Below are 24,395 nucleotides of genomic sequence, written 5' to 3' on the forward strand. Positions count from 1 at the left end.
CTGCTCCTGCCCACCTAGCAGTTCGAAAGCACGTCAAAGTGCAAGTAGATAAATAGGTACCGCTCCAGGGGGAAGGTAAACAGCGTTTCCGTGCGCTGCTCTGCTTCACCAGAAGCGGCTTAGTCATGCTGGCCACATGACCCGGAAGCTGTACGCCGGCTCCCTCAGCCAGTAACGCGAGATGAACGCCGCAACCCCAGAGTTGGACACGTCCCTTTATCTTTAATAGAAGTAAACCTGTATATCCTGTGTCACACCTGGACTCATTGTTGAGTTTGTTTACCTATGCATAGGATTAGCTTCTAATGGAGCACAGAAATCTGTATATCTGCTTCACACTAACAGTGCCTCAGTCTTATGTGGATTGAGCTCTCACCCAGTCCCATTACAGAGGCAAGATAGACAAAGGTCCTGAGAAGTAGAGCTGTGTGTCATCAGCATATTGCTGACAACTTACTCCAAAACTCTAAAGGTGACATGATCTCTAGCTCCTGCTACCTCCTCCAAGGAAACAAAGCAGCTTTTTATAGCATGAAAAATCACTGAAGGGAAAACAGAATTGCCAACAAAATCAAGTTTTTTCTACCAGAAAACAATTTAACCTTACCCACGTTCCCTTCCCACAAGAGGACCTTGCAATGTAACCTTGCAATGACTTGACAAGTATTTTCAACACTTGAAGCAGAACTTTTTATTTTACTGTTGTTGTTCTGTGACATTAAGAACACGAAAAGAGCCATTCTAGATTAGGGCCAAAGGCCCACATAGTCCAGCATCCTGTTCTCACAGTGGCCAACTGGATACTTATGGGAAGTCTGCAAGCAGGATCTGAGTACAACAGCACTCTCCCCTATTCAGAAACACACAGAGACAATGAAGGTGGAACATAAGCATCATAGCTAGTAGGTTTTAAAACATTATTATTTATTATATTTCTACACTGCCCTTCAGGACAGATTACAGTATAAACACAAAATAATACATAACATAGTAAACTAAACGGTAACACCCACACCCAGTTCAAAAGGCCACCTGATTGTTTAATTAGCCAAAGGCCAGGGAGAAGAGGAATGTTTACGTCTGGCACTAGGCGAGTCTCCCTGGGGAGAGCATTCCGCAACTGGGGAGCCACCACAGAAAAGGCCTGTTCTTGTTTTGCTGCCCTCTGGGCCTCTTGTGGAGAAGGCACATGAAGAAGGGCCTCAGATGATGATCACAGGGTCTGGGTGAGGTATTGCAGTCCTGAGCAGTTTTATTTATAACCCTCCTATAAACTGCATTTGCTTTGCTTTCCCCTGAGACCTGATGGTGAAGGGTGGGCGGGGCTATAAACACGAATGCAAGGTGGCAGAGCCGTCTCATCCATTGGGGCTGGTGGCGCGGCGCACCAGGGCGCAATGGCCTGGAGGGCGCCTCCGCCCTCCAGCCCCGCTGGCAGCGCCTGCCGGCAGCGCCCTCTGACTCCCGGCAAGGGAGCTGGCCGGCCACGCCACGCCCTCTGGCTGCCCAGCAGAGCACAGGAGCTCTGCGCGCCCTTCCAGCGCTTCCGGGACGGGAGGCGAGGGCAGCCGGCTCGCGCTCCCGCGCGGCGCCGCATGGCGCGGCGCAGCCGCCCGCCCGATGCAGCGCGAGCTGCCCAGCCGCGCCGCGCCGTCCGGCTGCGCGCGGAGCGCGAGCTGCCCGGCTGCGCGCGGGAGCGCGAGCTGGCCGCCCTCGCCTCCCATCCCGGAAGCGCTGGAAGGGCGCGCAGAGCCCCGCGCCGCTCCAGCGCCACGCCCCTCATCCCCCGCTTGCCCACCCCCCTCCCAAGGGGCGGCAAGCGCGGGAGGGAGGCGGCGGAGAGGCGGCATGGCGGGGGCGCCGGAGGGATAGCCGCGCCAGGGCGGCAGATCCCCTTAAGACGGCTCTGCAAGGTGGGCTACTGAGTTTGTTCCTCATGCACACTAAAGCCCCCAGCACGTATTTCTCTGCAAGGAGAGAAGACAATAGGAAAAGCTTCCTAATTCTCTTTGGGACTTACACCTCCCTGTAAATACAGTCTGGCAAGTATCTGTTACTACCTGTAACTGGCAAGTATATGTTAAGCTGAACACACTATCAATATGCGTAAGAGATTCAGAAACCAAGTATTACCATCTCAAAGGAATGGCTGGGCTACCCAGGAAAGGCAATCAGATAAGGCATTATCATATAAACTGGCAGGTAGGGAAAAACAAACTTCTCAGATTTCTGCTGAAATTTGTTGGAGACTACCTTTTTCATGATGTAACCATGATGTATTTGGGGTGGTAGTCTTGGGTTACACCCCTTCTGTGACGTTTGTTTGATGTTTCTGGGGATGGTCTTGAAGGGCAGTGTGAGCGATTTCAAATTTCTATGTAAGGTCCCTCCCCTGCTCTCTCCTGTGTGTGGGGAGGTCACCCTGTCGCAACAGCGATAATAAAGTCTTTGCTTCTCAATCTTCTCTGGTTGGCCTCTGTTATATTCTCCTACCGATGGAGAACCTACAAAGGGTTCTTGTGTACCCCATAAGGGAAAAGGGCAGCTTTTGCTTTATTACAACGCAAAGGAGGAACATTCAAGCTCAGCTCTTTCTCTGATCGGATAGCTTTCTAACTGGAAGGAGGACGGAATTAAAATGCAAACACGGTATTCCGCGGTGGCAGTCTAAAGTTGGCCGGTCGCTCCCGGCACGAGGCTGCGCGGGGTCCCTTCCTTGCAACAGGGGAGGGCGCTCTCCAAACGGGGAGGGAATTGGGTGCCTGTTCCCCTTTCCCTTGCAGGCCTCCTTGCATCGGCTCCTGCACCGATTGGCTCTCCTTTGCTCTGCCGCCGCTTCCCCCTCCGGCTCCCTTGCGTTGGATTTCCTCCATCCCTGCTGGAAGGGGAGAGGCAGCTGTTGCTGCTCTTCACCATGGTCTGCCCCGCAGGTGCGTGGAGCTGCAGCGGCGGCGTACAAAGGACCAGCTCGCCTTAGCTTTCCGGTAAGAGGCGCATCTGCCAACCAGCAAAGCGGAGGTTGGGGCGAGGGCGAGGGAGCGCAGGAGGCTCCGCGGCTCGTGGGGAAGGAACCGAGCGCGGCGCACAGCTCCCACTTCCGGCTGCCATTCAGCTGCAGAGCGGAGGACACAAAGGAGACAGAACCTGCTGCGACCCGGCGGCGGCGGCTGCTGCTGCTGAACCACCGCTCCCATCGTCCCTGGCCATCCGCCGCGGCAGGGTGGGCTGATGGGAGTTGTAGTCCAAGGCCTCATTTCCTTTAACAGGCCTTGAGTGGAACATTGGTGTGTTGTGGGATGCGTTTTCTGTCTCTCTATTTTGCAGCTGCCTCTGCTGCTCTTCCCCCCGACCAAAGAAACGAAGGGTTTAAAACAAACAAACAAACAAAAAAAATGATGGAGGGAATCTTCTCAGGGAACAAGAACTAGGTTCTGCTTTGCGTGTCGTCTCCAGTTTCAAGTTAGACTTATAGCTTGTTCCTGTTCCCTAGACAGTGGTTCCAAAATGCCTTCTCAGTGAAGGCTCGCCTCCAGGCACGGTGTTGTCTCTTTAAAGCACATTAATTTCCCCCAAAGAATCCTGGGAACTGTAGTTTCTTTTGTTTGGTTTTGTTTTCTTGCCCATTCATTTTTATTGTTTTTTCCCAAAATTTTAACAAATGGATCAAATTTAATGGAACTGTGGTTTTGGTTTTGAAAGGCTGCTGTGAATTGTGGCTCTGTGAGGGGTGAACTACTGTTCTCCGCATTTGGGTTGTATGTGGGAAAGGGTGTGCTTTTAATGCGTGATGTGCACACAGCCTTAGCTGGGTCCCCTCAACCTGATATGTACATCTTGATCAGGTCAGTTCTGTTTGGTTGTTGCAGTGCTTTTTTCTGGCGGGAAGCAGGGGGACGCATACCCCTAAACATTTTGCGAATCTTTGTACTTTTGTCCATTTACTGTATTTATTTTTCCTAATTTGAAATGGTGGTTTTCTTGAGTCAAAATGAGAGTACCCCTAAACATTTTTTAAATAAAAAAAAAACACTGGGTTGTTGACTTGTGAAAGTAACATTTAGGAAAGTGCCTGTTTTGTGTGCTGGTGCGCAGAGCCTGTATTCAATAATCCTCATGTAATTGTGGAGGGCAAGTGTTATGCCAGACTGGAAAATATTTAGTGGGGTGGGGAATGATTAAAAACAGCTACTAGCCTAGCAGTGGAACAAGAGAGTAAAAAGGCAGAAGTCCTTGCCCAGAATCCAAGCTAAGTGTGAGAGATATGTGACCTTGGAACATGAGAAGGGCAGGTTGGTATCTCCGGATTGCAAAGTACTATATTTTAGGGCTGGGCGATATCTGGTTTTCAATATCACGATATATCACCAGCTAAACATCATGATATACCAGTATATCACCATATCCGAAAGAAGATGGAGCTACATAGAGGCGAACATGATAATGTCCTGGCAACTGCTACTAAGTGACGGGTCTAAATCACAATACACTGATGAAATCATCAGCAGGCGAGCCAAAATGCATCCAAACAGGACTTTGGTTGGGGGCTTGGATACCAAATGGTGGTATTCAGGTCCAGGATAATCCAAAATACAGTGATGAGTCACAGTGAATGCAACTAATCAGGGAAAATGTTGAACAAGAACAACAAAATCTAAATTTGATGCATATAATTATAGGAAAATCAATGATAGCATGCTTCAACCGAAGATTTCTGGAGAATATATTAATGTTCCATGCAGTTTTAGGGGCAAATTTATAATTTACAAAAGGAGTAGATTTATTTTTAAAAATTAATTAAACTTGCAGTAAAGGCATTACAGAGGGGAGAGAAAGACTTCTTTCATGCACACGCAGGCAGAAGGGGAGATGGGAGTAAAGAAAGAGTTAAATAACAGGGCAACGTTTTTTGTTCTCACTCTGAAGAAAACAACCACAGTTTCTTCTTTCACGGGGTTAAGGAAGGGCTGCAGAATCAAAAGAAACAGAGGAAGCACTGGCTGGCTACACAGTTTTCTCAAAATCGCGATGTTTGCCAGATAACATTTTATGAAACCGTTACCGTGCTGTGGACTTCATAACTGATTTAGAACGATACCTGTACATTGAAAAATCGCTTGGGTCTACTATATGTAGTCATCTTCAACCATAGAAAAATAATGCAGCCCTCACAAGTTGTAAGCTTTTTCAAATGTTGTGGATAACTTTAAAAGGCTGCCATCCTAGGCATGCTTACTTAGAATTAAGTTCCCTTTGAAATCAACAAGACTTAACTACTATGCCAGTACATATGTAGAAACTTGTGGCATAAATGCTGGTTGAATGCAAAAAATTACGGGCTGCAGTGCATGGTAGTGTTGAGCTTGTGCGTTCTCCGCTCCAACACAGTTGTGGTTGGTAGATGGAGGCTGTGTTATACTCCTAGTTTTGTACTCTAAGATTCGTTCAAGGCATAGATAACCCCCAGTTCCAGACAGGTTTAGTATTACTTGTTTGGCAGCGTCCCTCAGCTCAGCAGATTGGTTTTCCACCACTGGTCCAGCATTTTAATTTTGCTATGCTGTCAACTAAATATAGGACCAAGCTGCTGGGCTGCTTTTGTGGTGGCTAGAAAAGCCTCTCAGTATTTATTTGCATGTACAGTATCTTTACCAACTTAAAACGCCAGCAGAACGCACTATCAATTGTAGAGTGGAATATGCTGAGCATTAGGCAGTAAACGTTGGACCAGACCACATAGACGGGCCGGAGTCTGACATTTTACCAGCATGTAAGTAATCAGATTGCTCCAGAAACTGCTGGTAATATGTGTGTAATTTATTACCCGGACAGCTAATAGTGACTATATTCCTATTAGACTGAGAAAGGGCCTTCTCAACAGTGGCCCCTCCATTGTAGAACACCCACCCCAAAGAGGCCTGCCTGGTGCCTGTTTTAATGTCTCTTGAGTGCCTTTTTAGTCTTCCAATTTAATAATGTCTGTGGAAATAATAATGGGCAATATGCAACTTGGAGTTGGCCCACATTGATAACAGTGGAAAAGTTGCTTTGCTTTGAGTACCCGGTATGTCTAAAGTTAGTCCTTTCCTAAGTAAATTGCCTCTGTAGCCTTGAATATTTTCTGATTTGGGTTCTGTCTTTAATGCCAAACTGCATGGGACCTCCTTCTAACTTTTCATATGTAAATGGAGGTATTTCTCCTCTCTTCCTTATTTCATCTTCTATCATTTTAAATTCACCCACTGGGATTCACACAAATAGTTTTATCGTTCAAAGGTGGGGAACCAGATGTAAGCCTGTTGATTTCAGTTGGATTTCCTTCCCATATGTATGCTTCAGATTTCAGAAATACTGTTAGGGCAAACTGTTTATAATCCCTGGCACTGAACAAAAGAGTTGTCCCCTGCCCCGGTATGTGAATATATCTGTAGTCTTATAGTTAAACCTGCTTTTTTTGTTTGGGCCTGATAGAGCCTTCCTTGTTAGAAACTATCTAGCTTCTTTGAAAATAACTCACAAGGATTGGTAGTATTTCACTCCTCCTCTTACTCAGATGTTCGATGTAAGATAAACTGAAAGATGACAGAGATCCACTTTTAATATCTTACTTACAAAAGAAAGGAGAACGACTCCAGCTTCCCTGCAGGCTGCTGACGAAGAGCTGCAACTTCTACAAGGAGAGGCGTAGCCCTTTTATGTCCACGTGTATGTTTCCCACAGCATAAATTCACATCTACTGGCCAGCTTCTGCACTGCAAGATGTATTTGCCTTTTGAACTCTTTGCATGTCTCAGGCAACACCAGTTGCAAGAACGAAAGGAGACTAATGGACAATATTTTCTTAGAATTGTCCCAGTTATGTTGTCTCTTGGTAAGGATTCTTGGGGTCAGGGGCATCCTGGCGGTTGTGGTCGATGCTGAATTTTAGCTGCATGTTGGTTTTAGAATAAGTGCTATTTGTCTTTCTGTAAAAAAATGTTTTGAAACCCCTTATGAAGTACTGTACTACTACAATGGAATCTGTTGTTTGTTTGTTTTAGCAACTACCAAAGTGTTTTCTTGGTGGGACGTGACTGCATGGAGAAAAGATGGGAGAAGCAGTTGCCAGAGTAGCCAGAAAAGTGAATGAAACGGTTGAAAACAAGCAGATTCGCTTGGTAAGTGGATTACTTTGGCTTTCCTCTGAAATATTTATTATTTCACTTATCAGTGGCCCACCAATGCCAGTTCTCTAGGTCAGTGTGTCCCAACCTTGTGCCTCCAGCTGTTTTTGGACTACAACTCCCATCATCCCTAGCTAGCAAGACCAGTGGTCAGGGATGGTGGGAATTGTAGTCCGAAAACAGCTGGAGCACAAGGTTGGAAACACTGCTCTAGGTGACATAGAAAATAAAATGAATTTTAAAAAATCATAATTCCTCTAAAACTAGAATTCGGCAGAGCAGGAAGTGAAATGCGTATAAAAACAAAACAACAACAACAACAATAATTTATTATTTGTACCCCTGCCCATTTGGCTGGGTCACCCCATCCACTCTGGGCAGCTTCCAACAAATGTTAAAATACATTAGAATATCACAGATTAAAAACTTCCCTAAACAGGGCTGCCTTCAGGTATTTTCTAAATGTCAGGTAGTTGTTTATCTCTTTGACCTCTGATGGGAGGGCGTTCCATAGGGCGGGTGCCACTGTTTCAATTCTTTCAAAGCAGAGAGAATCAAAGCAACGATAAGATAATACACCCTAGTTCTACTCTAAGCTGTTTTAACTACTCTAAGCAGTTTTAAAACTATGTAAAGAGTGAATATAAAAACAAACAGAATTTCTTCATTATATAAAGCACAATAAACTACTAAATAGAAGGACCTATTTAGTATCAAGTAAAACACGTAACAATCAGCCTCAAAAATATATGGAGAAGTCATAGTAGCCATAGTAAACAACTAAACAAAATATCCAGGAAGCAAAATATTACAATCAACATCACCTTTAAAGTATACAGCATAGGCCATTTTTAAAAATAACACGATTGACAGTTAAGAAAAAGAAAACCCACTTCACACTACAATACTTGAATCAATCAATCATTAAATGAATTGACTGCTTGACAATTAAAGGTGGCGGGACTCTCCTTCCTTGGAGTTTTTAAAGCAGAGGTTGGATGGCCATCCTGTCATATATTATTCTAGCTGAGATTCCTGCATTGCAGGGAGTTGGACTAGATGACCCTTGGGGTCCCTTCCAGCTCTAAAATTATTTGATTCTATAATGCAGTTAAATTCCCAGCTCTCTGTACAGCAATAAACACAACTTGATCTAGCTACAGCTAAGAATATTCAGTTTCATTCAAGCTCACATGGTCAACACACATCCATCAGATGCATTGATACTCTAAACCAATATACATATTACATTCTCCACTCTATCCATTTGGGGATGGTCCAACCTTAGAATATGAGTGTAACCCTCTACTTGCATCCCTGATTTCTCTTTAAAAGTTGTGTTCCATTTTTATTCAATTGACCTTTGAATAATGATTCAAGTAGTGCTTGAGAGGAGGAGGGAAGGAGGAGTAGGAGGAGGGAGGCCGAGAGAACACAACTATTGGTCCTGATGCGTTGGATCAATCACTGTTATAATTCCTATGGTGCTCTGGCTATAAAATATACTTTATCATGTTTCTCCCCTCTTACAATACCTTGTGAGGTTTGTAATTATTACAGGGAGGCTGTGATTGACAAATTCTCAGAGTTCCACTGGCATGCTGAAAATGGACGAAGGATTTAAGAAGATAGGAAGTAAAATAAATCCATCAATCATTTTCAGTTACAGGTTAGGATGTAATGGCTGATCTCATCTTTACTGCTCTGCATAAGTTTCCAAGGCTGATATAAGTTACTAGACCACCTTTTCACTAGTTCACTTGCACATTTGTTAGCTTAAAAGAGAGTAGGGGAGTGAATAGCTTTTGGTGTAGCTTCCTTTACTGGCCTCCTAGGGAATGGGTTTTTTATTCATTGCATGTGACCTTTCAAGTCTGTGCACAACCTTCTCATGGAAGAATATAGTAACAAATATATATTAAACATGCAGGCTGAGTATTAATTGAATTTGTACTCAGGGATGTACCGGTAATGGAGGATGATACCAACTCTTGCAAATAATTATTTGTTACACCTGTAATCCTATCCAAGGAACTGATTTGCTTAGCGTCAGCAATGTTTTTGCATCAGTTTATCCCAGATTATTAACTGGGCTCATGAGATTAACACTCATAGTTATATTTATGATGTTGTGGTTTATGAACTCTTTATTCACTCTGGCTGGACATCCAGCAGGTGGAGTTGTTTCACTGCTACAACCAAGAAGCAACTCTCTCAGCCCACTCGATTTTTCAGCTCTGGCGACAGTGAAAAAATGAAAGTGCGAGTCACATCATCTCTTTTTCGTGGGCATCTTCTGATGGCATATTCACTAGATCACTTAGCAGCTCCTTGGATTTCATTAATTGTGCAAACATTGATTTTAAAACAAACGCTCACTCTTGGAGTGATGGGTCAGTCTAAGGTGGTAAGTCAGTCAGCTTTTTGCCATGGCTGCTCCCCTTCCAAAATGAAACCTCACTGTCACTTTTAATTTCTGGCAAATGTTTTAAGACAAAGGCCCCCTCAGCAGTTGAATGAGCTGAGACGTGCCTGATGCAAAGAAGGTGGGGAAAACACAGAAATCAATCAGCCAATCAAGTATTTACTATTATCAACTCAAGCATGAAATAAAGTACTCTGTGTGTGTGGTGTGTATACCTGTATGTATATATAATATATATATATCACAAAATCACAGCCCCTAAAGAAAAAGGTGGAACGTTGAAGCTACAACATTAGCAGATCAACATTTGAATATTCTACCACCTGTTTCAGAAAAGGGATTTATTAGTTCCCTCAAGGAGATATTCAAAATGGTCACATTAGTTTCCCTCAAGGAAGATATTCAAAATGGTCAACACCTGTTCTTGAAGTTAACTTTAGCAAATCTGCCGTCTATAATCCTGGAGGGTGAAATGTTAAAACGTGCCAGCAAAACTGCTCCTCTGCACTGGAGTTTTGTTAGAAAATAGAGATATGGCAGGTGAGGAAAGCATTTGGAAGATTATTGCTAGTGGCACTCAAAGAGACAGCAAGACATCCTTGCAGATGCTGACTCACTGGTGTCAGTCCTCGTAGCAGGCAACTTGAATTTGCTACGGTCTCTTGTTTGTCATTAAGACTAATTTAATTGATGGACTGTCCATATGGTTATAAGAGTAGTGAACGGTTTTACAAGAAAGCAAAAAAGATAGAAGCACCCATGCCTGCAGCTACTTGTTATGACAATTTGGATCTGTGCTATAAAATCATTATAGATTTAATTTAAAACGCAATGTGATATCGATTCAGACTCTTGACTACATAAAATAATGCAGTGGAGTAGAAAAACTGTGGTTGAGAATGAAGCTGATATGTGGGAAAACATTTTTATATTTAAATGCGACCTTTTTCATTTAGTGAAATCCTGTGGGCTTGTGTTTAGAGGAATATCTCTCGAAGGGTTAAAGGAAGAATATGTGAAGAATTAAATACACACAGGAATGACACATGTTATCGGAAAGGCCTGACCTAGCTTTCGGTAGAATCATTGGAAAGTTTTCTTTATGTTATTTAATTTATTAAATAATTTTATACCTCGTTCTTCAAGAACAAGAAGCCTCCCAAGGTGGCTTACAAAAATTACAAGCAAGAACTATAATTTTAAACACAAGTAAATCCACAGAAAAGCTGTATTAACAATAACAACCAAAGGACATGGCAAATAAGAGGCCGAGTAGATTTTGAGGTTTTAAAATGTCTTACATATTTAAGGTTTTTTGTGTGTGTGTGACATTAACACTTACTTCGTTCTGAGCAATATGCTTAGAATTTAACATCCAGTGGCATATGTTTAAGGTTCCAATTAAGGACATGCTCAGTACCTGCAAGAATGGGAGTTTAGTGGCAACTCCGGGTGTTTCAAAGGAAGAATTAGGTATATTAATAAAGTAACAAAAAACAATAAGAAAAATGGAATTGATTATGGGTTTTCTTGTTTTAAAAGCAGAAGTACAACACAAGCAAACGGAATGAGTTGTATCTTAGTGCGAAGTTTCAGCTCCATCTTGAATTGAAACCCTTTCTGTGCTAAGGCTCGTTAATGAGAAAACGTTGATACGATCTGGCTCCTAGCAGGGAACTTTGCAAGGCACCTCCCAATGTGATTAAAATGTTAATTACTGAAAGTATTGATGCATGCAGGCCCAAAAAATACATCAAAAAGCAATATAAGTAGCAGGTATTCTTGAAGTGAATAAATTGCATCTCTGTGAGTGATCTAAATACGGTAACTATTCACAACTCTTCATTGAGTAAGGAATGCTTTCTCACTGGTATATTGTAGTCAGTTTCTTACTGGACTTTTGGGTCTTTTGGTTGTTTAACTGAATGACCGACACAATAAAATTAGTCAAAACAAAATAAAAAATTCTTTCTAGTAGCACCTTAGAGACCACCTAAGTTTGTTCTTGGTTTGAGCTTTCGTGTGCATGCACACTTCTTCATCTGAAGAATCTGAAGTATCTGGGGAACTTCCGGGACGGCGTGCTTAGTGCCGGGTGGGATCCGCGCTCCTGCTATCTCGAGGCGGACCGGTGTTGAAAGGAGGCGAAAACGGGTGACGAAGCGTGAGTCAACCGACCCCAGGGGGGGATCCTGGGGGCAGAAGCCACGGCGGCACGATTTGGGGTCTCCTGCCCCTAAAAACTTTGAACGGGTGCGATAGCACTGACTGGGAGGACCTCGTGCAAACGGGCATAAACCCCTCCGCAACACACACGCCCCAACTCTCGGCAAAGCGGCGCCGAACTTTCCCCCACTAAAATATAGACTGCAAAAGAACAAACTCCCCCGAATTTGGAAGGATTAAATATACAGATATATAAGAACACAACCCTGGAACGAGGGGGTGATAACGGAGGGAGAGGACGTTGAGAGGCTAAACGGCAGAACGGACAGAAATAACTAGGGGGGCTGCGGTACAACGCATAATATCTGTCATAAAACAACCAAGGACCGTGGTGAAAGTATCGGTAAACCACCCCCTGTGGACTTAATATATCAGACGGCTTAAACGGAAACTAATAAGCACGCACGAGAAAGAGAAAGAGAAAACCGCTAAAGGGGGAGCGGGAAGGTGAAGAGCGTGCAAATATACAAATTCAAGTTTTTTTTCCCCTGAGAAAGAGATATAAAAACAATTTTACCAATAGCCGGAACACTTTGAGAAAGCTGAGTCAGCAGAAGGGCCGCCATCATAGGAGGAGAGGAGATAAGTGAGGGCGGAAGGAGAAGACAAAGAGGTGCTGGAAAATAGATCGTAAGTGAGGGAAGGAGAGAAGTAAGAGAGAGAGAAGCGCGACCCCAAGTGGCCACAAATAGAACGGCAATTGGAAATAAAAAAAGACTATCTGAACACACGCCACCCAGTGGCCGATCTGAGAAAACACAGGGGAAATTTAAATTTAGGGAAAAGAGGAGTGGATATGGACAGTTGCTAAGGAATACTCCCAAAGGGAACTCCCTATAAAAGGAAAGAAGCGGGTATTGTAGCAAAATTAATAATATAAAGTTAAAACAAAAAGAGACTGAAATATTATAAATTGTGGCAATACGCTAATGGGAACTAAAAAAGGAATAGCATCCAGTAGCTACGCAGCAGCTCTGAGTCACCAACGTAGAACTTCAATTATAGAAAACGACACCAGTATGGAGATGAAAGAGCTAATGGCAGTAATGGAAAGAATGGAAAAAATATAGGTGACAAATTAACAACGCTTGACGGGAATATTAAAACGCTGGACGGAAAGATGGAGCTCATGGGAAGTAAGATTGAGAAAAACTCAAGCCTAATTCTGGAGTTATCAGGCCAAGGTAAACCAAATGACAGCCAAACAGACGGAACTAGACGCAATGGTGCAAGAGGCTAAAGAGAAGCTGCAAAACAAGAAGAGAACATCAAAAAGACGCAGTCAGAACAAAAGGAAATCAAAAGATACCAAGAAAAAGATAGAATGGAAATAGACGAACTGAAGAGGATACATGAAGAAACTTTGGACGCTTTAGCTGTTTTGGAGATGAGGCAGAAGGAGATGATTCTCCGTCTGAGAGGTATCAAAGAAAACCGGGATGAAGACATTCCAGGAATAATCACAAAAGCAATTGCGGAGTGGTTGAAAGTGGCAGAAGAGGAGCTGATATTGGATATAGAGAAAATTTTCAGAATAAGAGTGAATAAAACCAAAATTAGGAAAGGCCCAGGGGACTGCCTCATCTTTTTAAACTCAAGACTGCTGAGAGATAAGCTTTTGCTAAAAGGAAGAGCAGAACCACTTCAAATATACGGAAATACGATAGAAATAATGAAAGAAATCCCGACTCGCCTGCTTAAAAAGAGGGAGAACTATAAGTTTATAACAACAGCATTGAGGAAAAATGGAATTTTGTTCAAATGGGAGTTCCCAGAGGGGCTCTCGTTTACATTTAAGGAAAGAAGAAGGCTTTTTAAATCCGTAGATGATACTGAAATCTTCTGGAGAAAGTACTGGGAGGAGCTGGGCGGCGAGAAACGTCCAGAAAAGAGTATTCAAAGCGACAACGACGACGGGAAAGTGGCGGTTGGAAAACAGAGGACAATCACATCTTGACCTTCCTTGGGACCTCCGATCGACTAAACTGTAACTGGTCCAGGGAATGTGTATTTTTAAACTGACGTCGCCCCTTTGCATTTTGGGCGTCGTGGACTTTGTTTTGTTTTTGTTTTTGTTTTTTCTTTTCTCCTCTTCTCTCTCTGCGCCCTCTTTTTTCTTTGTCCCTTTCTTTTAACATTTCCCCCCTCTTTCTCTCCTTTTTTCTCTTTAGAGCTTTCCTCATTAAGTACATAAACGGTGAATAAAGATAGAATTACAGTTACGATGTTGAAATGTGTCTCATGGAATGTAAACGGTTTAAACAGCAAGCTAAAGAGGAATAGGGTAGAATGTATTGAAAAAAAGAAAATGGGATATCATATGCCTACAAGAAACGCATATCTCTCAAATTCATACAAGGGTCTTAAAGAACGCAAGACTGGGAAAGGAATTTATAGTGGCGGGGGAAGAGAAAAAAAGAGGTGTAGTAATGTACATCAATCCAGGGTTACAGCCTCAGTTATTATTTAAAGATGAAGAAGGGAGATTAATTGTAGAGATACAATCAGAAGTTGGAAAAATTGTTTTGGTTGGTTTTTATGCTCCCAATAACAGGAAAGAGGAGTTCTACAGGAACTTAGAGGAAAAACTTTGGGATTTTGTAGGGGAAGATATGATATTTATGGGAGATCAGAATGGTGTGATCTCAATCGACCTGGATAGAACGGATAGGGAAAAAATATCCAACTCCGGTAAACTCCCCTTATCTTTCTTCAATTTGGTCACCAATCTAAATTATACGATGCCTGGAGAACTAAGAATCCAAATGTTAAAGACATCACCCATTATTCTGAAGTACACAAATCTGGAGGGAGGATTGACGCTATTTGGGTTCAAAAAAATTAATGTTGAATGTGGAAAAAACGGAAATCTTAAATAAATCCATCTCCGATCATAATCCAGTGTCGATAGAGATGAAATTCAGGAAATGCACAAGTGGGAGATGGAGGATGAATGAAGAACTTTGGAGGGATGAGGCAAGAGTAAATAAAGCAAAAGAGACACTAAAGGAATTTTTTGTACTAAATGAAAATCAAACAACGGATAATATGGTAATCTGGGACACCAGTAAAGCGTATATGAGGGGATTTGGGATTCAACAGATGAAGGAAATTAGGAAGGAGAAGAACAATAATTTTATAGAAATGAATAAGCAAATAAGAGATAAGGAATTGGAGTTGGTTAAAAACCCGAAGAGTGAAGAATTAAGATCGAGTATCAGGAACCTACAATCTCATCTTTCGGACATGATAAATAAAGAGGTAGAAAGGAGGATTCTCTGGACAAAACAAAGATATTTTGAACAGGCAAATAAACCAGGGAGAATGTTATCATGGCTAGCCAAAGAAAGACAAGCTAACAGGGTGATAAATAAAATAATGGATGGAGAGGCGGAGTTAACAGACCCGGAACAAATTAAGGCAAAATTCTGGAGATACTATAAAAATTTATATCAAGATAAGGGGGAGGAAGAAAGGGAAATGCAAGATTACCTAAATGGGAAAGAATTGCCAGAAATTAAAGATGAGGAATATAGTATGTTAAATGCCGAAATTAGAACAGAAGAGATTGAGGATGTAATAAATAAAATGGAAACAGGAAAATCCCCTGGCCCGGATGGAATTCCAGTAATATACTACAAAAGATTCAAAGAGATAGTAACACCAAAGCTAAAGGTTATATTAGATGAGATTCTGCAAAAAAAGAGAATCCCTAATTCTTGGCAAGATGCCTTGATAACTTTGATCCCTAAACAAGGTGCGGATCTGAAATTAACAAAAAATTTCAGACCGATATCGCTGTTAAATATAGACTATAAAATCTTTACCGGGGTGCTGGCAAATAGATTAAAGAGATTATTAAAAAGAGTGATAGGTAAAGACCAAGCGGGTTTCCTCCCCGAGAGACAAATTAAAGACAACACCAGAACAATAATCAATTTATGGGAATATGCAGAACTAAACCCTAGCAAAAAAATTGCAATGTTGCTGGTGGACGCCGAAAAAGCCTTCGACAGCATTTCCTGGAAATTTATGGTGAAAAATTTGGAGAAGTGGAAAGTTGGAGAGAAATTCTTGAATGGAATTAAGAGTATTTATAACAAACAACATGCAAGATTAATCATAAACAATGAGCTGTCGGAAGGTTTTGAAATCGAGAGAGGCGTTAGGCAAGGCTGCCCCCTCTCCCCACTGTTATTTATTATAACACTAGAAATTCTCTTAAATACATTAAGAGAAGACAAGAAAATTGAAGGAATAAAAGTGGGAAATTATAATTACAAAGTGAAGCATACGCAGATGACGTAATTATTACAGTGGAATCCCCGACAGAAAGTTTACAAGAAGCATTAGAGAAAATTAACGAATTTGGGAAGAATTCAGGATTCAAGCTAAACAAAGAAAAATCCAAAATTAACAAAAAATATGGGGGAAATGGAGAAAAAAAGATTAGAAGAAGTAACGGGATTAAAAATCGAAACTAAAGCCAAATATTTAGGTTTGTGGATATCCAACAACAATACAAATTTATTTAAGAATAATTACGTCAGACTTTGGAAAGATGTCAAAGAATCACTTAAAAAATGGCAGAAATTAAAGTTATCTTTATTAGGACGGGTATCAATGATAAAAATGATGATACTCCCAAAAATCCTATTCCTCTTTCAGATAGCACCGGTGATCATTGGGACGAAGTATCTAAAGAATTGCCAAAAAGATCTGGCAGACTTTATTTGGCAGGGGAAAAAAAGCGAGAATAAAACAAGAAATTATGTTAAGTGAACAGGAAGTAGGCGGCTTCGGGGTTCCGGATCTATTAACTTACTATGATGCTGCAGGGTGGATCTGGATTAAGGACTGGATTACATTAGAAAACAAAGAAACATTAGAATTGGAAGGCTGGGACAAGCTCTACGGCTGGCACGGGTACCTTTTTACGAGAAACTAAAAATGCATAGAAGGTTCAATAACCATCTGGTAAGAAAAGCCCTGATTGAAGTCTGGGAAAGAATTAAAATCAAAATAATGCAAAAAACACCCTGGTGTATCTCACCGGTGGAGGCCACCTCAACTTCAAGAATACGACTAAAAGGAGATGGCCTATATACAAGGAATTGGTGGAAGAACAGAAAGAAAACCCGAAATTAAAAAATTATACAGATTTAAGATCTTAAACATAAGTTGGCTAGAATATCTTCAATTGAGAGCAACATTCCAAAAAGATGTAAAAAATAGAGGTTTCGGGGAAAAAGAAACAAGAATAGATGAAATAATTGTTTGTAAACAAAAAATATTATCCAATATATAGATTACTAAAAGGTGAACAGAGGACTTCAGATATAAAAAATAGTAATATGATAAAATGGGAAAAAGATATCGGGCATGAAATAGAGAGTGACAAATGGAACCAATTTTGGACAAAAAATATCAAATTCACCGCCTCTTATCAAATAAAAGAAAACCTTATGAAGGTACACCATAGATGGTATTTAACACCAGAAAGAACAGCCAAGATAAGTAAATCCAATAACAACAAGTGTTGGAGATGTAGAGACCAGACTGGGACGTTGTTCCATATCTGGTGGACCTGTCCCAAAATTAAAGAATTTTGGAATTTGATCCACGAAGAGGTGCAAAAGCTGATCAAAACATCGTATAGCAAAAAACCAGAGCTATATCTATTGGGAATAATCACTAACGAAGTACCAAGAGACAGAAAAATATTTTTTATATGTAACAACCGCCGCAAGAACGCTGGTGGCTAAATATTGGAAAGGAGATCAGTTACCATCAAAAGATGAATGGCTCAGTAAAATAGTAGAGTATCTGGAGCTTGCGAAGCTGACGAATTACATCAGAGGTACCTCAAAAGAAACAATTAAAAACCAATGGAAATATATAAATGAATATTTGGGGAAGCAAGATATGAACAGAAGATACTGGTTGTGCTTAGAATAAGGAAAGGAATTAAAGTTAATAAAGCGATGACTGGAAGATCTGTAAAAATTGGAATATGTATAAATGACAGCTATAACAAGGTAATTACTTAAAATGAAGCGTTGTTAAAGCAGTGGAAGTACATCTTTTGAAGTTTAATCATGTAATGTCAACTGGAGACTCCTTACTATGCCTTTGGTCTCCTTTCTCTTCTTCCTTTTCATTTTTTTTCTTCTTTTCCCCTCTTTTTTTTCTTTTCTTTCCCTTTTTTCCTTTTCTTTTCTCTTCTCTTTTTTAGATATTGAATGTAGATGCATGTAAGTTGTGTTTGTTTTTTTTTTCCTTTGTATATACTCATTCACACATGTGAGATATGTAAGAATATTTTAAAGAGCAATAAAGATTTTAAAAAAAAAATGAAGTATCTGAAGAAGTGTGCATGCACACGAAAGCTCATACCAAGAACAAACTTAGTTGGTCTCTAAGGTGCTACTGGAAATAATTTTTTATTTTGTTTTGACTATGGCAGACCAACACGGCTACCCACCTGTAACTGGAACAATAAAATTAAGTTCTAGTCCGATCTCCACATTGTTCAACAATTTTTGGTCTGCATGTCGCTACTAAGGCAGATCGCACCTAGGCCTTGCAGCATGATTCACGATGGATGGTGAGGTGCTCTTCCAGTGGGAAAGACACTGGTTATGACACCAGTTCATAAAGAGAGGTGGAGAACCAATGGCACTGCAGATATTGTTGGGTTCCAACACCCATCAGCCCCAACCAATGTGAACAATGGCGAGGGACGATGAGAGTTGTGGTCCAACAACAACATATGGAAGGCCACAGCTGCCCCACCCATGCCATAAGGAATTTATCCACAAAGTATTTCCACAGGGCAGCCTTTTCTAACCTGGTGCTCCCAGATGTTTTGAGTTACAGCTCCTGTCATCCCTCCATGCTGACTGTAGCTGGCTGGAATTGGAATCCAAAACATCTAGAGGGCAACCAGGTTGGGGAAGGCAGTCATAAAGGATGGGTAAAACTGAATACTGGTAATCCCCACTAGAAACAAACGTAGCTTTCTGCAGTATTGGGGCAGAGCTGGTTGGGTATGGAAGCCTGATACACTCCTTGGAGGAAGGGATGTGTCTGGCTTGCACAATCAGCCTTATCCGAACAAGTTGAGGAGTTTCTCATGGGGTGTTTCAGGGGGTAAAGGTAAAGGGACCCCTGACCAATTAGCGTCCAGTTGCGGACGACTCTGAGGTTGCGGCGCACATCTCACTCTATAGGCCGAGGGAAACCGGCGTAGAGCTTCGGGTCATGTGGCCAGCATGACTAAGCTGCTTCTGGCAAACCAGGCAGCACACAGGAAACGCGTTTACCTTCTGCCAGAGCAGTACCTATTTATCTACTTGCACTTTGACATGCTTTTGAACTGCTAGGTTGGCAGGAGCAGGGATCGAGCAACGGGAGCTCACCCCGTCGCGGGGATTCGAACCGCCGACCTTCTGATCGGCAAGCCCTAGGCTCTGTGGTTTAACCCACAGCGCCACCCGAACACACAGAGTGTGTGTGTGGTGTGTGTGTGTGAGAGAGAGAGAGAGAGAGAGAGAGAGAGAGAGAGAGAGAAAATAGCATCATGTGTGAAAAATTACACACACAGGTGGATTTAGCTGCAATTATCCTTGTATGAGCCACTGGGGTGCATAGTAATAAGACAAGGATATTCATGAAATGAAGATTTAATGAAACACAAAAACATTCCAGTTGTAAGAGTAACTGCTCTGCAGTGATAATCTACAAGGGAGATGGGAAAAGTAGTCTTCTGCCCATGATACATAAGATCATCCTGGGCAAAGCATCAGCTTACTGCTGCAGTTTCTTTGAGCACTCTAAAAGGTTCTGAGAGTGCGCAGCATGTCATAAATAATGCACGTACCAAAGCTTTGTTTGACGGGAAAGTACAGGTGAGCCTAAATGAACGAGGCTAATTGGATGTGTTTGTGTGTGTAATGAGCATTACTATGTTGTGAACAGCTTTATTATTTTATGGTTTATTGCAGAGTTTTCCAACCTTTTTGAGTCCACAACTCCCTTGACCAACTACATTCTTCTGTGACACCCCTCACTTTTCGAACACCCTCCCTTGTGGAGTGTTCCCTCAGCCTCGCCTCCGCCCCTCCCCTCCCCCTGGGAGTCCTCTGGGCAGCTGCTGCCCCTGGTCTCTGTGCTCCCCCCCCAAGAGAGGTGCCCCCTCACACTGCCACACATGGGCATGGAAAGCACTCCTGGCCAGTCCCAGAGGCACCATTCGCCTGAGGAGCTTGTAGCCAAGGCTGCTGCAACAAACAGCTGTGCAAGCCATTGGGAGGGAGAGATGCAAGAGGGCATCAGAGGAGGGATGGAAGGAAAGAAGGCCAGAGGCCAGTGTTGCTCGCGGCACCCCTGACCATCATTCAAGGCACCCCAGGGTGCCACGGCACACTGATTGAAAACCACTGGTTTATTGGATTTTATATTGTAATAATAATCTGCAGTTGGTCAAAGGCTTTTGTAACCTGTGAGGATGGTTGGTCGTTTTCCCTTTGCCCTGTGTTCTCCTCTCACCCAAAACGCCCATTGAGTTGTGTCCATAGGAACATAGGAAGCTGCCTGATGCTGGGTCAGGTCACCGGTCTGTCTGGCTTAGTACAGTATTGTCTATACCTGGGGCAGCCCATGTGGGGCCCTCTGCTCTACAGTTCCCATCGTCATTGGCCATGCAGGCTGAGGCTGATGCAGTTGTAGTCCAGTAACGTGTGCTGAAGGCTTTGAGAGGAGCAAGACATCTAACAAGCAAGCTGTTTGTTGGCAAGAGAGAAGCTGTGCAGTGAGATGTGGATAAAATGTCTGGATAGGAATCAATGGGAAATGCAGGACTGAAGGCGGTCACTATTTGGCAAAATGAGAATCTGACCCGTTTTTGATGTGGAGGCTGCAGAGGGAAGTTGCACCGAGCCAGAGATGAAGAGAGTACGTTCCATGGACCAGGGGGCTTGGAGGATGAGTGTTGTGGCTCATCATCCTGTTTTGATTTCCAGTGGATCTGCACTGCAGTACCAGTAATTGGTTGCAGATAAAGAAAGTTGGATATGAAGGTGATCCCAAAAGAGTAATATAGCATCCTTCAGTACATTTCAACAATAGCCTCCCAGCACAGCATCACAGCATGTTCTGGTGACTAATTCTAGGGTAGTTACTGTGTTCTTACAGCAAAGGCAAATAAGCGTCTTAGGGCATGTTAATGATAAACAGATTTATTACCGTTTAAGTTTTTTGTGATCCAGGCGATTTTAATGAAGTTGAGCTCTTCTAATCTGCAAAAGTTTATGCCCCACCATAAATTTATTCTTCTTTAAGGTGCCACAGTGCTTTATAAGGCTGTGTCTGTGCTCGCTCAGTGAAGGAAGGAGATGATTAATCAGTGGCTAAGCAGCATGGAACTATGAATGCCTCTTCTGCAGCTTTGATGATTGTAGAATAAAAGCCTTTGTACTATTATTCCAAAATAGCAGCCTTTTGCTTCTTGGAATTTTAGTATGTCCAATTTTCATTTTGCATGAAAGAAAGAAAATCTTTCGGGCTGTTGTGTGTTTGCTCAGTATTTGGAAGAAGGTGCGCAGGTTGCTCTAAGATTTGCACACACACACACACACACCACACACACAAACACACGCATGGAAAACACCTCACCTTTATGTGCATTATTTATTTTTTAAAAAGTTGGAATTAATAGCTGTGGTGTTCATACTGGATAAATAAGGAATAATAAATTGCCTAAGAACATTGTGGAAGTCGAGCGGGACATTCCGAGACCAATTATGGTTGTGCTTGAGTGCAAAGCTCCTTTCTGGTTCTGGCGGCAAAATATGATTTTCATATTTATCCTACATGACCTGAATCTGGCTGTATTAATTGGCTGTGTCTTAAAACTCCATTGCTGGCTAGCAACAGAGTCACGTCTCTCTTTTCCAATTTGGTTGCTGTTTAATTTACAACTACATGGCAATGAGTGTATCTTTGATAACCTCAGAGCATCTGTCCCTCTTGTCTCTTTGAAGTATATCTGCTAACATCCTGGAGGCCTGTGAAGTGTCAATATGGCCAGGATGCTTGTTCTTTCACTTCCTCCTATCAATCTTGTGTCTTTCTTCTACCTGATCTTGGAATGCTAATTACCTGTAGCCTAGGAAGTAGGGTTAGATCAAAACAGTTCTGCTAAGTTCAAAGATTCTTTGTTCTCCTCATGGCCACATGGCCTGTGGGGGGAGTTGCTCTGGACATTGTGATTGGCTGATTTGAATCTTGGAAGGCGGGTTTTGTGTTCAATAAAAAGTACCTGTATGAGGGCTGGGGAGGAAGCTCTCTCTCTTGCTCATTTACCCTCATACAGGTCGTTTGCTGGTTCAAACGTCCTTGTCTTTTTTCTATTCTTTAAAGTAACGTGCCGTGGTAATTCAACTAGAAACACCACAAATAGCCTTGAGTTGTAATTGCAGACCATAGGAACATATGACTGAATAGGGATTTTAATTATGTGATTAATTAAACTAAAGTAAAACGATTTCTCACTTGGAATTAAGTGAGTGTTCAAGCAGCACTTGTTTGTCCCCATGCCAGCCTGTTGTACTTTATTTTGATCAATGTGACATTCTGGCATCTGGAGTTCAGATCCAGGGTATTTCTGAAATGCAAATTTAGTTTAGAGAGAAACGCTAGAGATGTTAGGCAGAGAAATCCAGTGCAGAAAAAAAGAGACTTGCATACTGACCAGTTTGCTATCATTCCTGCATTTTACAGTCGGGAAAAGAAGTCACTCGTAAGGCTTGAGGTCCAAACTCTAGCAGTTCTTTTAATGCTATCTAATTCACTTTTGATGTGGCAAAAGTGTGTGGTTTCTTCATGGAATGTCTCTGATGATCAAAATGGCTTTGCTCAGGTTTTTCTGTCCTCCTTGTCTGTTAGGAATGTATTTTCATGGGTGTTGAGTGGGATGCTGACCAGACACAACTGACAATCTGGCAGAGGGTCCCAGTGAGGTTGGACTGACCATGCCAGAGCCTCGGGGAATCACAATTAAAATGTGATGTGTTGGAACACAATACATTTTGCCTGGAAAACTTGAACTCACTCTATCGCCCTCCTTTCCTCCCCTTGGTGTTTCGCTGTAGATTTGGCAGATTGCAAACTGATGATGTTCCCCATTGCCCTTTACAAAGTCATGAGGCACGTCTCGGAAGGAATCCATCTCATCACTCTGGCCAATAATGAGCTGAAGTCTGTGACCAGCAAATTTATCACCACCTTCAGCCAACTGAGAGGTAGGTGTTTATCTCTGAAGGAAACCATGGAATTGAAGAGGCAGCGAGACCCTGAGACATCTTGATCCTTCTTCCAAATGTTAGCTTGTGTTTCAGACATCTTTGTCATTTTTCAAAAACTTATTTATTTATTTATTGCTTCTCCTCCAAGAACCAAGGCAGTGTATAGCCATACATAAAGTTACAAACCATTAATAATAATAAAAATTATCAACATAACATTGGTAAAACTGCACTGAAAATCATCATCAGTACTAGATTCTTAGGGCACCTTAGACACTCTCAAATGGTTTGTGAATAGGTGAGGCTGGCTAATCTAAAGGTCAGCAACAACAGACCTCTGTAGGGATAGCATTTTTCGACTTTTAACTAAGTTTTCTTGCTTCACTGATGGTGTTGGTTATGTTTCGGTCTTGGACCCAAGTGCAGATTTGCGTTTCCCACAATTCTGTATACAATTCTACAATGCACATAATCAAAATAAAAACAACAACCCAATAATGCTCCCCCCCAAAAAGCCACATTTTAAAAGGGCATAGAATATCAATCAAATCAACCAAAGGCCTGGTTAAAAAGGAACATTTTTGCCTGGTGCCTAAAGGTATATAATGAAGGCGCTTGGTGAGCTTCCCTGGGGAGAGCATTCCACAGACAGGAAGCCACTGCAGAGAAGGCCTGTTCTTGAGTTGCCACCCTCCGGACCTCTCGAAGAGGAGACACACACAAAGAAGTGCCTCAGAAGATGATCTCAGGGTCTGGGGAAGTTCATATGGAAACAGACAGTCCTTGAGGTATTACGGTCCTGAGCCATTTAAGGCTTCTGCCCTCTTCCGAGTCCAAAAGGACCCATGTGTCCACAACTGCACATCAGTTGGGCATGCCTAAAAATGGTCGACCTCACAGGCACGCTGCTTTCTGCCTTACCCATATTTCACTTTTCAGTTTTGGAGCGTGATTAGTATACACCCACGAGCAACAACAATGAAATGATTCCATGCCCTTTGTCTAAGTGAATGCAGAAGTTAGCTTTAGGGGCAGGAAGGTAGAGTTAAGTGTGCTTTATATTGATGTACATTACCAGTTCTTTAAAGCAGCACAGAACTGAGCTCAGGGAAGCAACAACTTGGGACGGACTCTGGCTCAGTGGTAGAGCACATCCTTTGCCTGCAAAAGATCCCTGGTTCAGTCGCCAGCATCTCAAGTATAGTTGGGAGAAACCCCTGCCTGAATTCCCAGAAAGCTGTTGCCTGTCAAGAGTAGACAATAGTGAATTAGATGGAG

At 42.3% G+C, this 24,395-nt stretch overlaps 1 protein-coding gene across 2 annotated transcripts in view; it reads left to right on the top strand.

Moving 5' to 3' along the window:
• Positions 1-2,789: 2,789 nt before the first annotated feature.
• Positions 2,790-24,395, top strand: part of LRRC20 (leucine rich repeat containing 20) — an 83,027-nt gene continuing 61,421 nt past the window's right edge. The window contains exons 1-3 of one of the 2 annotated variants that reach the window (XM_033149100.1): positions 2,790-2,984; positions 7,038-7,154; positions 22,965-23,114. In XM_033149100.1, the coding sequence (XP_033004991.1) occupies positions 22,985-23,114 (130 nt within the window). In that variant the 5' untranslated portion in view covers positions 2,790-2,984; positions 7,038-7,154; positions 22,965-22,984. Of the gene's footprint in view, positions 2,985-5,650; positions 5,768-7,037; positions 7,155-22,964; positions 23,115-24,395 lie in introns of those variants that run through there. The other variant, XM_033149101.1, reaches the window with a different exon arrangement.

This window comes from Lacerta agilis, chromosome 5, assembly GCF_009819535.1.
Source record: "Lacerta agilis isolate rLacAgi1 chromosome 5, rLacAgi1.pri, whole genome shotgun sequence".
Taxonomy (NCBI): Eukaryota; Metazoa; Chordata; class Lepidosauria; order Squamata; family Lacertidae; genus Lacerta; species Lacerta agilis.